General features: G+C 45.5%; 1 protein-coding gene across 7 annotated transcripts; it reads right to left on the bottom strand.

Moving 5' to 3' along the window:
* Nucleotides 1–244: 244 nt before the first annotated feature.
* On the bottom strand, nucleotides 245–14,934 carry gata3 (GATA binding protein 3). Of its 7 annotated transcripts, none has more exons than XM_074698058.1 (6): nucleotides 14,786–14,934; nucleotides 9,721–10,092; nucleotides 8,362–8,898; nucleotides 6,155–6,420; nucleotides 3,986–4,111; nucleotides 245–1,712 (listed from the first exon to the last, which is right to left on the bottom strand). In XM_074698058.1, the coding sequence occupies exons 2-6, from the start codon at nucleotides 9,950–9,952 to the stop codon at nucleotides 1,422–1,424; spliced, it is 1,452 nt and encodes a 483-aa protein (XP_074554159.1). In that variant the 5' UTR covers nucleotides 9,953–10,092; nucleotides 14,786–14,934; the 3' UTR covers nucleotides 245–1,421. The 7 variants fall into 7 exon arrangements, with proteins under 7 accessions (XP_074554159.1, XP_074554158.1, XP_074554162.1 ...); XM_074698057.1 differs by lacking the exon at nucleotides 14,786–14,934 and adding an exon at nucleotides 10,226–10,555; XM_074698061.1 differs by lacking the exon at nucleotides 14,786–14,934 and adding an exon at nucleotides 10,226–10,550 and having other exon boundaries at nucleotides 246–1,712; nucleotides 6,155–6,201.
* Between the last annotated feature and the right edge of the window lie 254 nt (nucleotides 14,935–15,188).

The raw sequence follows: 15,188 nt of genomic DNA on the forward strand, positions 1-15,188 counted from the left end.
GGTGACGCAGAGTCGGGGGAAATGCCTGAAGCGACGTATCCTCCTCGTTTCATGTGCGTGTTTACGTCCACGCGGCCTCTCTGACCCTCTACGTTTGATTCGCTGCTGTTTACTTCCTCTCTTCCTGTTTGTGCTCTTCCTGCCCCTGTGAATCCTGGGTAAAAATATAAAAACTACAGAAACAGAAGCTGGATGTGGAGTCAGAAAAGACGGCTCTGGACAACAGCGCTAACATGTCAACAGAGATTAAACTAGTTTATTATTTTCAAAGAGGGAAAAAAAATTACGAAACAAAAAGCAGTCATATTTTACACTAGTGATTATTATTAAATTTTTACAACCATTCAGTCTGCATAACATAAAGAAATAATTCTACATCTTTGTTTATTCGTATTTTTGGTACTCTGATTTATACATACAAATAACAAATACAGGAACTTTTTCACAATGCATATAATCTGTGGGCAGGAAGAAAGTCTTTCAGGTGTGTGTGTGTGTGTGAGTGTGTGTGTGCATGTGTGTGTGTGTTTATGCAAGTGTGTGTGTAGGTGCAACACAAACCAATTGCCCGAGACCTATAGCACATCCAAAAAAAACAAAAGAAGAGAGCAGCCGGAGACGCCAGGAGACGCCAGGAGACGCCAGGAGACGCCAGGAGCCACCGGGTGCCGCCGACTCTCTGCAAACTTAATGCGATGCAATTCACGCAGGCGAAAACAGAGGCCTGCCCTTTCTCAAAGTCTCATCTCCTCCTCCAAACGGCGTCCTCTCCACCTGCCGCGACTCGTACCCTTCGTAGCTGCCCGGGGGCATGTTTTCCTTTTTTTTTCTTCTTCTGCTTAATTAAAAAGTCTTCATTAAATGTACTGTATTTCATACAATTTGTACAAATATATTCAACGTCCGTCTCTCCTCGTCGAAGAAAGGGGAGGGGCTTGTCAAGGGGAAGGGGCGGGGCTCCTGTTACACAGGTGTGAGGAGGAAAGAGGAAGGAAGGGAAGGAAAAGTTGAGGGGAGAGTGAAAGTTTTTAAAGTCTGTTTTTTGATGAGTGGAAAAATGGCTTTTTGTACAGAAATGGAGGTCCAGGATCAGCTGGGAGGAGGAGGAGGAGGAGGAGGAGGAGGAGGAGCGGCGGTCAGCAGGGAGACAGCGTTCTCCCGTGATGGAGGAAGGAAGTCTTCCTCGTTGGAGGTCAGTGCGCCAAAGGTAAAAGTCAAGTCTGCAAAGCATTCACGTCGCAGAGTACACTTTGATTTTATAAAAATAAGAGACAACCGAGGAGAAAGGAGGCCGCCGCCGCCGCCGTCGCCGTGGAGAGAAGGGGGCGTGGAGGAAACGTTCATGAGTCTTTAAAAGAAAAGCGTGAGCAGGTCAGCAGAGGTACCGCGGGGTCAAAGCGGAGCGGGCCGGGTCGCAGGCTTTAACCCATGGCTGTGACCATACTGGAGGGGTGGTGCGGGGCGAAGGGGAGGCTGGAGGAAGGGTGCATGGGTGTGGGCGTGGTCAGCATGTGCCCGGAGTGCGAGAAGGGCGGGAAGGAGGACATGTGGCGGGAGAGGGCGGCCGGGCTGAAGGAGCTGCTCTTGTCCATCAGGCTCTTGGAGAAGTCGTCCATGCTGTCTTGGGACTTTTTGCTCTTCTTGGATTTGCTCGACATCTTCCTGTTCCGGGTCTGGATGCCTTCCTTCTTCATGGTCAGAGGTCGGTTGATCTGCTCTCGAAAGGAGACAGAGAAGGAGGCAGATTAGTATTTTTTATCGCGGGGAAATCTGGCACAGGAATCAGAAACACATCGTCGAGCTAACAGATGCTAAACGCTTCGTTAGCCTTGCAAAGTTTGGGAGGAAGAAAGTTGAGTTCATGACGTTTCTTCAGATTATTTCACAGGAAACTAAAGAAGAAAACTTCTGTTTTTCTGCACAAAACCTGTGAGTAAACAAACTTTAACCATCAGCCTGAGTTAACGGGATTTTAACGAGAAGGAATCTTTCAAAATAAATCAGAAAATGCGACGAAAACACAACCCAGTTTACACACAAGTAACCCGTGTGTGTGTGTGTGTGTGTTATTGTGGTATCTGAGTCGGCCTTCACGCCAGAAAGAAACGGAGAGAAAAGGAAAGGACGAAGGAAGAGATGGAGAGTGTCTGGCAGCTCATGTGCGAGCCAGTCGACCACAGAGACACATGGCCGCGACGACCGCCAAGTTCTCCCTCCTCCTCCTCCTCCTCCTCCTCAACCGCTCGGCCCCGTCGTCTCCCGGCCAAAATGGCCCCAGCTGCCGTATTCCAGCATCGGTTTAGCCGTCGACGAGAGCTGGATGATGGAATTCGGGCTGTGGGCAGGATTACGAGGGGAGGTGGATGAGGCCGACTGGCTTCCTGATCTTTCTTCCCGGGGAAATGGGAGCGGGGATTTCTTCCTCGTTGTCTGAGACGTTTTCTTTTTCTCTCTTTTTTTTTTTTTTTTTTTTCTGAGAGTGGCCTGGATGATTAGCAGAGGGCAGAGATCTGTGGTTTCACTCTCTAAGATGTGCCTCACTTCCAGCTCGACGCCCACCTAAAGCCCCGGTCAGGCCTCTTTGATGCCTGAGATGTCTCGCAGGAGGAAACCCCTGGGCCTCCGGACTGCGCTTGAGGGCGCCGCCCGCTGCCCGCCGCCCGCCCTCTGAGACTTCAAACAGAAAGCCACGCCAAAGCGTTTCTCGGTCAGTGACCGCGACCTTCCCTGACACCTTCAACCTCAACAGAAAGGTGCTAAACGCAGACGCTACGACGAGCCTCCAACCCTGAGAGCTAACGCTACGAGCTCACCACGCCGCTCCCACCAGGTGTTTCTGGACACACATGCACTAAATTCACCGTGAAGAATGTGGAGCTTGTTTCAAAGGGAGAAATCCAAAACAGAAGTCTGGATTTACCAAAATAAACTCCCAAATTACGCCCAAAGGTCAGGGTCGGTTCAGATGCTAATACGCAACAAGGAAATATTGTTCTTTTCTCTTTTCCCTCGTCTGCAGAGACGGGAAGTTTGTGCCAAGCGAAACACGGGGAGTTCATTTGACAAAGAGCACTTGGAGGACACTTTCTGCTTTCAAAGACGCTTTAATTCACCTGAAAATCTGCTCCTTCTTCCTCAAAACTCAGCTTTCTGTGCAGATGTTTCCAACTTTCTACGATTCTGCGTTTGCTTCTTCACTTTTAACGACGCTGATTTCTTTGCAACACTTTTAAAAACAGACTCACAGCGTTAGCTCTCATGCATTTATTAATCCAACGCTTTTGCAACATTAACGCCTCATAAACAAGACTTCCTGTGCGTTTGCATGCATGCACATCAGATATAAGCGACGTGATGCGGCAGAAACATGTCAAATCCAGCTGAGTGAGACTTCCAGGAGAAGTTTGGGCTCATTTTTTTGCAGAGTGATGCAAATAAAGCGCCGTATTTGTGGTGTGAGCGCCAGAAACGTCACCTCAGACTGTTTTTTTTTTATTATTCTGAGTTTGTGTCTGTCAGATTGGCAGTGACAGCTTTGTGCAGCAGGAGAAATAAAAAGGAGGAGGAGGTAAAGTAGTCCCTGAGGTTTTCAGATTGAGGATGTGAAATGATGTGATGAGGCGACCCCAAAACGAATCAGTGAGGATTGATGGTCAGAGGGGGGGGACTCCAACTCCTGGAGAGAGGTGGAGGAGGAGGAGGAGGAGGAGGAGGAGGAATTAATGGAATTTTAATTAAGCCCTCCTTCTTTAATATTCCAAACCACGGCAGGCTGCGGGCTTAGTTCACTCCGCTCTTATACATTTTAGATTCGCACTTACTGCCAATAAATCATATTAATTCTACAGTATTTGTTATCAGCGTGGCCCGGAAACTCTCTGCAGGGACGAGCCAGATAAATATTCAACATCCAGGAGGAGGAGGAGGAGGAGGAGGAGGAGGAGGAGGAGGAGGAGGAGGAGGCAGGGAGGTGTTTTCTACTTACATTGTGCAGTTTGAAGTAGAGGCCGCAGGCGTTGCACACCGGGTCCCCGTTGGCGTTTCTCCGCCACAGCGTCGTCGTTGTCGTTTGACAGTTTGCGCATGACGTCCCCGCCCGCCTGGCTGCGGACTGTACGAAAAACAGAAAGAAGGAGAAGAAGAAGAAAAGGTCACGTGACTGCAGAATAATACAGATTTAACAGCAAATAAAAAAGGCGGGTATTTCTGCTATTTTTTGGCGCTAAAATGCCAAATTTATGATTAAAAATATGTTTGTAATATGAACATAGATTAACTCTGGTTTAACCTTTAGAAATATCATAACCGGAAAATAACGCTTCATCTGTGCGCATGCGTAATAAGCACATCTGTTCTAAATGTTCAAATATAATAACTTTTATTCTAACATTCACACTCTTAATGCAATTTTTTATTCTTTGCATCAACCTAAAGCTGAATTATATTTTTAAATAATTAAAAATAAAATAAAAAATAAATAAAAACATTTAAAAAAAATAAAATTAAAAAAAAAACCTCTTAATGCACTTTTTTATTCTTTGCATCAACCTAAAGCTGAATTTTATTTTTAAATAATTAAAAATAAAATAAAATAAAAAATAAAAACATTTAAAAAAAAAAAAAAAAACCTCTTAATGCACTTTTTTATTCTTTGCATCAACCTAAAGCTGATTTTTTTTTAATGAATTAAAAAAATATATAATAATAAAATTTAAAAAATAAAAAACAGGAAAAGGAACAAACACAGAGCGCTGCTTTCACTGCAGGCTAAAAATAGCCCCAGAGCGCATACCTCTTGCTGAATAAATATTTACAGAAGACATAAAAGCAGTGCCTTGAAATGGGAGAGCTATTAAATCTGATTAAATTTCCCTCCTTAAAGTGCGTGGCCTGTTTTAAACACCGACCTCATGACGCTGAACGATTCACGTGGAAAGAAAAGAAAAGAAAAGAAAGAAAGGAGGAAAAGAAAAGAAAGAGGCCTGAACAGGAGAAGTGGAATAGAAATAAAGAGGGTAGTGGATAATTGCACGCTGGTTAAAAGCGTGATAAAATAGAAAACGCGTTTATTTGGGGCTTGGCTGCAGGCAGAGCACAAACCCTCCTCCATCCTGACACTGTGACAGTCTCCTCATGGATCCAGCTGCTGCTGCTGCTGCTGCTGCTGCTGCTGCTGCAGCGCCTCTGACATTGATGTTATAATCTCTAAAAACAATCAATAGACAGGTGAGCGCAGAGGACACGCCAACGTAAAGGACTACATTATCTCTCGGAGGGATTTCCAATTATACACACGTGGTGGCCTAATAACCTCTGCTGGTGCGTGCTGTGCATGCGCAATCACCTTAAAACGTCTAAATACGTTCATTTTAATCCAACCAATCAGAGGTTTTGTTTTTTTTCTGCTTGATGAACATTTTCTGATCAAATTTCAAGTTTTATTTGTGTTAATCCTCTTCTTGTGAGACTCTCTGGCCTCCAGGTGTGATTTTTTTTTTTTTTTTTTTTTTTGTCGCGCTCCAAAATAAAATCTGCAACGTCAACACTCGTGGAAACCACCCTCACCTGGCCATACTCTTTATTTCAGAGCTAACACTAACAAATGTGAAGTCGTGACTGTGCCCGGCCTGGCTGGGACCCCGCAGCCCCCCGCATGTTTTGACTGGGGAAGCGGGGCTTGTGTTGTTAAAAGCGACTTATCTGCGCTGCTCAGACATCCGGCAGCCCTTTCCTGGGAAGCCGGCTTTTCACATTATGGAGGTCCAGAGCATGCAGGACCAGCCTGGGCTAAGATTTTTAGTATTTATTCTGAGGAAGGCAGGGGGAGTCCTCTAAAAAGCTTTCATGTGATTAAGGGGGTTTCCCTGAGAGAGGAGGAGGGGAAAAAAAGCTCCACCTGAACTACAAATGTGGACTAAACTAACACAACTCAAAGTTTATATGATGGAGCTGCATGGGGTGGATGCAGGCCTGCAGCAGCACTGCAACAAGCTGCACGAAAGAGGCCTTTATCGCGCACACTCCGTGGATCAATGACATTTTTAATGCAAAGAAAAAATAGCATCGTCATTGCATTTAAGGAGAGAGAGAAAAAATGTGCAGTTTGTTTTTTTTTTTGTTTTTTTTTTCTAAGGTAGTATCTGAAAACAGAGACCTGCACTTGTCGAGTCAATTTCCTGCAGCTAATAGGCCTACTTCTTCCTGGATAGGGGAAAAAACAGAGAGAGAGACGGAGAATGTCGTCAATAAAGAAGGAAACGTGGAGGAGACGTACCAGCCGCCGCTTGGGCTTGATGAGAGGGCGATTCTGCCCGTTCATCTTGTGATAGAGTCCGCAGGCGTTACACAGATAGTGACCCGTACCGTCCCGCCTCCACAGCGGAGTCGACGTGGCCCCGCAGTTCACACACTCTCTACCTTCTGCAAGAGCACACACACACATACACACACAGGAGATGGACAGAGTGGCCCGGTCAGTTGGTCCTAACATGTCAAAAAAAATGTGAACAAATAAATAAATAGATATATGGGAATAAACAGCAAAACATTCTGCGCATGCGCTGAGGATAAAAAGGTTAGAAATCAGTGCAACATTTTTAAATTATGCAAAATATCATCAATCATGGTAAAATATTAAAGCAGGGATTCAAACATGTGCAGATCTTCTAATGCAGCAGTTGTTTTATTTTTACACACACACTCACACACACTTTAAAACATGTGGTTAGTGTTGGTGTGAACACAGCAACACTGCAAAGGTCCTCACTCATTTTCATAAAACCACAAAATCCTCAAGCTGAGCTCAGTGTCACTTTTTAAGACTCTGCAAAAACACTGAGTTTTTTTCCAGAGTAAAAACTAACAGGAGTGTGTTTTCTGCTCCTCACACAGAGGGAGTGTAAGTGTAAGTGTGTGTGTGTGTGTGTGTGTAGTAGTTTTAAAGAGGGGCTGTGTCCTTTTGTTTTGAAGGATTGAGGGGCTGTGACTGGCACTTCTCTAGTGACACCGACAGGTGAGCCGCGCACTAACAGTTTGATTATAGAGCACACACACTCTCTCTCTCTCACACACACACACACACACTCAGGGAGAGAAAGGGGTCCCTGAAACTGAAACAAGTGGAGCTGCCACATTATTTGAAAGCAGACTCTCACACAGCGCTTTTGTGCTCACGCCGAGAGCCTTTTTGCATTTTCATGCAGCCGCACTTCCCCCTTTTTTTTCTCCTCTCCTCTCAACCCGAGCTGCAGAAAACACACCGACTTCTTCTTCTTCTTCTTCTTCACAAAGACGCAGAAAGAGGAAAAAAAAACAGATAAATGCGCGAGTCTGGCGCGTTTAGATGTGAGAGACGCACAAGCACCTGGAGAAGTGTTTCTTTACTGGAATCAAACACGAAATCATCCAAACGCAGAGACACGACCTGCTGCAGGCGTTTGTGATTCTGCGCAATTTCTCTTTAATTCTCTGAAAGTTTGAAACCTTTAAATAAATGCACATTATCTCACATTATCCCCGAATTAAAAATCTTGATTTGCATTGAGTGTATGATGCAGAATAATCCCGATGATATGCATCAGATAATCCAGTGTTTTCTATGCTCCCATCAAAAGCTCTGATATTAATCTCATTACTGCAAACTGGTTTTTCAGCTGCAGAATAACCTTTAAAATAATTACCCGCCCTCTTCTGCTTCCTCGTAAATTGGAAACATCACTCTTTCTCTCTCTGTGTGTGTGTGTCTCTGCAGGTTCGTGCTCTCTGCCTCGGCGACGCTTCACCCGCTTTTTCCCTGTGAATGAACACGCAGCATCCGGTGCTGAACCGCTGGGTAAACAATGCAACTGTGGCGCGCACTGGTCTGACAGTAATGGGATTATCTTAAACATATAAACGGGGCGACACAGCCCAGAGAGCTGGCTTCCCCTCTGTCTCTGTTTCAGTGTGAGTGTGAGTGTGTGTGTGTGTGCAGGAAGGTGAAAAATGACCGAAGTCAACCACAGCAGGGTTTGGCTGTGGACTCGATCTTCTTCTGCTTTTTAAAAAAAATATTTAAAGAAGTTTATCCTCATTTTAAAATTATTAATCCTAAAAAATGTTGTTTAATAAAATATCATTCTGAATTTTTTGGCCTTTATTTTATTTATTTCTTTAATTGTTAAAGTTATTTTTCCTGACACCAGATGATGAAAGAGCTGTGAGGCGTTTTGTTGCGTCCCTACAGAATGTGAAACTGAAGGATGAATGAGCTCCTCTGGGCATTTTTTAAAAAGTGAGATTAAACATGGCTGATCATTATGGCTGCAAATCTGGGGAATATCATGTTAGATCAAAAGGGAATGTAATAAAGCGCACGCCTACCTGAACAGGACCTTGTTTTTGGTCTCGTTTTGGAACCATAACTAGAAGGTGACCCACCTATCAGGCTACTTGGTGGGAAGAGGCCTGGGCCGTATTCGGGGACATAGGATGGGTATGTGGCGATGGGGTGGTGGGCAGAGGATGACCCTGCTCCGATTGATGCCATGCTCCGGCTGTGAGCTGACTCCAGTTTCATACTCTCGGCCAGGGTCACCTGGTACTTTATGCTCTCTTTATCCTCCTGCCGCACCGAGCTGATGGAGCCCGTGGATATCCCCGGGTCCGGGGACACGTCTTTCGGTGGGGTGGGGGGAAACGTGAAGAGGTGAGGGCTGGTGTGGCCGGTGGACAGAGAGGAGGAGGAGGAGGAGGCCGGGGGGTAGACGGACAGGCTGGCCGGGGAGCCGTGGTGCAGGGGGTTCTTGGGGAAGGGGCTCAGGTTCCAGGGAGAAGTGCTGTGGTGCGGGGCGATGCCTTTGCTCCCCTCCAGCCAGGGCAGAGAGCCGTGCAGTAATGAGGGACGGCACACCTGGCTACCTGAGGCAGCACAGAAACACAGGGACACGTTAGGAGCTGTGCTCCACACAAACACACTTTATTTCACCTCACATTAAAATTTCGAATTCACCTTTTACGCACGAAATCACCTTTTACGCATTTTCTACATTTAACACAAAAACTCCAAATTACCCAGCCTCTAAAATAGTTTCAGCAAACATTAAAGTTTTATTTTTAACTCAAGCTCCATGTGCGTAAATTTAACCTTTCCTTTTTACATTTGTCAGGCCTTGATTGCAACAACCTGCACGTAAATCCTCCAAAGAACCTACGTGGTGATTGATAGTAGAGGAAGTTAAATTGTAAAATAAAGGAAGCTCCGGTGACTTTTACGCGCATGAATCCAACATTTTAATAAATGTAAACACAGCGTAAACACAGCACAGAGCAACTGCTGGGATATTTTCTCTGTGAGGGTGTGAATGAGATTAATTTCACAATTAAATTGATTCTGAAAACACATTTTACGCGCGTCATTTTTTTGTCATTTACGTCTCTGTCACCTCGGCTGGGTTTAATACCCGTGAAGTTTAGAAACCAGAGACAAACAAGAGGTGAACCATGCGTGTTTACGGCGTGGTTTCACAACACTTAAAGCTCTCAGGTTTTTCAGACAAAGTCAAAATCAGGCCAAAACCGAAACCTGGCCCGGAGAAGAGTCAGATTGTTCAAATAATCCCAAACACGGTGACAGTAACTGGATATTTACAGCAGAGGGTTGAGTTACGCGAGAGGATCCAAACAGGATAATGTGCACGTTATTAAATAAATAAAAGGCCTAAAGAGGCCGTTTTTACTCACTGTGAGGAGGAGGAGGGTACCTCTGGACGGCTCGGACTGGGTTTCCATAGTAGGGAGAGACGTGGTTCCCCTGTCCATCGATATTAAAGAGTACATCCACATCGTCAGCGAGGGGATACTGCGGGTCCATGTAAGAGTGGCCGAGGCCCGGGTGATGTGAGCCGGGATGCTGCTCGTTCAACACCGCGGGATGATGGCTCATCCATCGTGGCTGATCCGCACTTACTTCCATGCTTTTATTAAATCTGTTTGCGCTTTTTCTCTTCACTAAGTGTTCATGCAAACCGGTACAAGTCACACGAGAAGAAAGAATCAGTCCAAAATCCGTTTATTTCGGTTAAATCCACAGGTTCCGCGCGGGCTTCCGATCACCTGGAGGACAGAGAAGAGAATTTAGAGTCTCATTTCTTACATTTGCTCTCATGCAGCAGGGTTTAAAAAAAAGAAACAGGCACGGTTAAGTCAGTTCACCCCCTAAAAAAAAGTGAAGGAAATTCAAACATACCCCACATTACAAACGCGAGAAAATAAATACGTCCAAAATGGAATCCAGTCCCACGCAGAGTCCCTGAACTTCTTCCTCTTTGAAAAGAAATATTCGGTTTCAGCTCAACAAGTAGAGCGCGGATTGGAGAGGAGCGCAGAGGAGGCTTCGCCGCACTCTGACCGGCAGCAGCAAGTTTAACTCACTGATCAAATCTGTGTTTGTGCGCTGTTGTAGCCTCTCTCTCCATTAACTCCCCTCTCTCTCCTGCCCCTCTGCTCTGTGTGGCTCTACCTCTCTCTCTCTCTCTCCAGCTCCCCTCTCGCTCTTTTTTTTTTTTTTTTTTTTTTTTACAGTGAAGGCATTCTTTCAGGATGGCGCCAGGCAGCTCAATGCTTGCAGACAGCTGTGGCGCGACGCAACTTAAGGAGGGTCTGTCAGTGTCATCAGTTAAGGGGAGGGGCCTGCCCTAATTGAATATAACGTGGGGGCCAAGGAGAGATGCAGAAGTGAGTGCTGCAAGATTTTTTTTTTTTTTTTTTTTACTCAGTGACCTTGCCAAAAAAGATGTTATTAAACTGAGGATATTTCTTTTTAATGGGCCTGATAAAACTTTCATCCAAATTACGCACGAAAACCCGGAGAAAGCGCAGAGTTCATGTGTGAGGAAGTTATTAAAACACATAAACCCCTGAAAGAGATTAATGTCAGAGTGTTTTAAAAAGAAAAACAAACATTTTTTTACACATTTGGAGCACTCTTTGAAGCTTCTTTTTGGGTTCACTCTGCAGTCTGCAGAGCCTGTTGCTCGGGGGCCAAAGGCAGGTTGCGGGACATGCACACGCTCTTAAAATTGTGACAGTGCGTCCTCTCGCGGTGACAGCCACATTATTCTAATGGCACCATCCAAAAAAAAGGAAAAAGAAAGAAAGAGAGTGAGCACAGATCTCCTCAGAGTAAGGCAAGGACGCAGCAGCTTAAAGTCTCAGAGAAAAATACATATATCAAAAACGAACGTATGCTGCTATGCTGTCAGTTAAAGCAGCAGTAACCGTGCTGTAACCTTGCAGCAGCTCAGACAGACAAGCAACAATGGAGCATGTCATTATTTATTCAAAACAGTGCATTAAATGTAACAGGATAGCGCGCACAGGGAGTGATTTAACCTCCTTCGATTTCTATCTTTTTTTATTTGCAAGTTTAACATCTGAGCACTTCAAAGGGCGACCTTTCTCTCTCTGGAGCGGAGAGGAGAGGAGTTCAGGCTGCATGTTCAGAGTCACACACGCGGGTTTTCAGCCCAGGAAGGAGAAGAAGAAGAAAAGAAAGAGGAGGGGAAGGTGTGTGTTCCTCCACGGGGAACTATTTTGTGTCAGGAGTTTGGAGTCTTCCAGATTTGTTGTGTGTAATAGTAGAATATGTGTGTGTGTGTGAGGAGGAGGAGGAGGGGGGGGGGGGGGGGGGGGTAGCCTTGGCGACGCCACTGGATGTGACGTCACCGCGTGGTAAACAGCCAGGAAATGAACCCTTTCTCTCCCCCCCTCTCGCGCAGCTCGTGCGTATTTGGCAGCGTGAGCGCGCGCGCCCTTCCCCTTCAGCAATACTCTGTCACCGTCTAACACCAGGTAGGGCTCCGTCTAATGCAGGGTGCAGCAGGGATGCTGAGGTTTAAACACCTGGAGTCTTAATTTGCTCTTTTTTTTCTTGGTGTTGTGGTTCCTCCTGCTGCGCGCAGGGAGCAGCGAGTGGAGGAGTCTTGGCACAGCGCGCAATTTTTCCTCTCCAGGATAGCCCTACCTGGAAAGACAGAGAGAGGGAGGAGGAGGGGGGAGGGAAGGGAGGAGGGGGGGAGGCAAACCTGAGACTGAACTTGGATGCAAACTGCTGTAGCTGCCATTGTCAAGCTGTCAGCGGACTCGTGTAATTATCCTCTTGAAAAGTATCGCGGAGGCCATTATCCACAAAGTCCCCGTTATAGGTGCTCAGAGGCAAACACATGACGGTAAATGTAGCCGAAAATCCCGATTATGTTTTTTTGTTTCTTGACTGGATGTATCGAAGCTTAGAGAATGGGACATGGAAGCCGTCCCATGACTTGATTCCCCGCGCCTCGGTGTCAATAACGCCGGAGCTTATTCAGCGAGGAGTGAGGCTGGCTCTCTTAAAAAGTTGTCATTTATAATCCCGAAAACTGTCTCCACGGAGGGAGAAACGGTGACTTCAGCTTTCCTCTCCTCTCCGTGTGTGGGGGAGAGAGGGGGGGAGTCTATTTTTGAAGTTAATGGCCTACAAATAGCGCCGCGTCTCCCTCTCTCTGTGTGTGTGAGTGTGTGCGTAAAGGTTGATTCATAAAAGCAGGCGAGGGGCCAGTCCGGCGTGTGATGGCAGAGATAATTTCTGAGTGATTATGTCAGCCAGCTTTGATTAAAATCACGACATGGCACAGTTTCTTCCTCTTCTTCTTCTTCTTCTTCTTCTTCTACGGCTGAGAATTTAAGACACGGACGGATTATTCCACTGGCAGTGTGTGTGTGTGTGGGGATGAAATGCTGCAGATAACGTCTCTTTGTACGTGTGTGTGTGTGTGTGAGAGAGAATAAGAGTGTGTGTTTTGTGCGTAAATATAATTTCCTTTTGTTATCTGATTAATTAGAGGTCAAAAAGATAAAACCTCACGTTAAAACACTAATTTAACATCCGGGGTATTACAACCACAACAATAATACTCTAACGCTGCTAATGAAGATATAAATCAGTGTGTAGCTCTTTGTGAAATTTAAATTAATAAATTGTTTTAATTTGTCAAATTTGGCGCAATTTTTAAGTCTTTTCAAAATAAAACACTTTTTTTTAGAATTAAACAAAATTTTAAATTACAAAATAAAAGCATAGAACAGGTAAATAATAACAGAGAAGGTGTAAAAGCTGCAGGTGTTGTTGGAAATAGCCCAGCCACAGATTAAAAATGCAACAAGCCAAGCAGCCAGAGCGACGTGATGCGTAATAACGATTTAATTTCCAGGTCAAATGCTCATTTCACAGCTTTATTGTGAAACCGGTAGCTAGTTTAAAACGTAACAGTCCGCTTACACTCTGAGTCATTTGTCAACCTCTCTTTAGTCTTTTTAAGAAAACACTCTTGCTTTTTGCTGTCAGCATGTGAACACACTCGGCTTCTTAGAACAAAACGAGGGCGTCAAATTCTGCGCTTGAAACTGGAGGGAACAAAAAAAAAATCAGCGAAAGACGACGAAGTGGATTTCCTAGAATGATTAAAATGAGAAGAACATAAATCAGCTTTTTATTCCTGCGAGTGTGAAAAAGAAAACAGAAAAAAAGAGTAGCAGCACTCCTCCTTTAGGCTAATTTGTGTCATTCCTCCCATCGAGAAAGGAAAACAAAATGGTCTGCCAATTTTCTGACTTCTTCTGATGCTTATCTGCGTCTATATCGCAGCTCGCCAGACGCACTGATGTAATCTCTGATTTAAAGCACATGCAGGGCCTCTGCAACCCCAACACAACAAGCTCATTTAATTCTTCTCATTCTTTAAAAAATATTCTTGTTTGGACTCCAGATTGCTTGATTTAAATAATTTTAAAGGGGGAAGAAATTTAAAAATGTGGCACAACTTTAAAAAAAAAAAATCTGCTGCTTTTGTCTCCAGTTTAAACCTTTATTAAAATTCTCCAACAAAGCTTGATTTAAATTAAAAGAAATGCTGATTTTTGCTGAAGAAAAAAGACAAAATGTTCCCTCTCCTTCCTTCATCCTCCTCCCTCCTCCTCCTCTCCTCCTCTCCTTCACTGACTGAGCGTTAGGACCTCTGGCCCGCGCGTAAGATGCCCTTAATTTGGCATCCTATTCATTCTCTTTCTGCGCCATATCAAGACATATCGACCACAGACGAGATGGAGGCAGCTAATAACGGAGGGAAACGCAGCTTCAGCAACCCTGACTCCCCCTTTTTTATGACCCGCCGGCAAGGTAATCAGATCAATTTCACGGCTTGTGTGAGAGTCTGCCTGTACCTCCAACCTGAGCGCGAGGTAATAGGTCGTTAAAACCCCTCATCTGCGCTATTTTGGGGGGTCTGGGTTTGAGGAGAGGTGGTGTAATATTTGAGGAAAAAGCTGCGTTTCACGTGTCAATCTGAAATCGAGGCTGACAGTTGTGGAAACGGGTGGAAACGGGTGGAAATGTCTAATTATTTATTAAGCGAAGCCAATTACGCGCAAGCTAGCTCAGGGAGAATAAAGCAGCAGCTCGAGACGACGTTAACGGCAACAATGGCGGACGTTATGGGTGTTATAGCCGGTGTTATCAACACTACAGCCCCTCTTTCCAAGCAAGTGCGCACACTCGTACAGTGGACAGGATTAGAGACAAACACAACCAGGCTGCTTCGTTTTCTCGATTTTTTTCGTTTAATTCTTTTATTTCCTCACTCGTAAAAGTTTCCCGAGCATCACTGCGCTCTCAGATCAATACAAAGCCTCTGACAGGGACGAGGCAGCCGATTGGACGGAACATATTTTAGGATGCACCGGCTTCACAGAGCGAATCTAAATATTTACTGACCTGTTCGTTGCGGACGCTGGACGTGCGGATGATGCGCGTTGAGGTTTTTTTTTCCTCTGCGGATGTGAAGAAAGAGTGACATAGAGATGGCAGCGCCGATGGCATTTGGAGAGAGTGAAAGAAAGAGAGGGCGAGAGTGAGAGCTGTGGACGGGGGGAGGTGGAGGAGGAGGAGGAGGAGGGGAGGAGGGGGGAGAAAAAAAAACACTCTCCAACAGTGGTGGTGCGCGCGCCCTCGGTCCCGGAGTCACATCAGCGTCATATAAGGAGGAAAAACACGCGTGCACACAGGCTACCGGGCAGGCTGTGCGCGCCAACCAAAGGCGGCCTCCTTCACCGCGCTTACTGTACACAGCACGCCTGCGCTTCCGCGTCTGAAGCATCACAAGAAGGAGTCACAGAAA

This window comes from Halichoeres trimaculatus, unplaced genomic scaffold (assembly GCF_033239565.1).
Source record: "Halichoeres trimaculatus isolate MK-OKI-2021-1 unplaced genomic scaffold, fHalTri1.1 fHalTri1_scaffold_21, whole genome shotgun sequence".
NCBI lineage: Eukaryota > Metazoa > Chordata > Actinopteri > Labriformes > Labridae > Halichoeres > Halichoeres trimaculatus.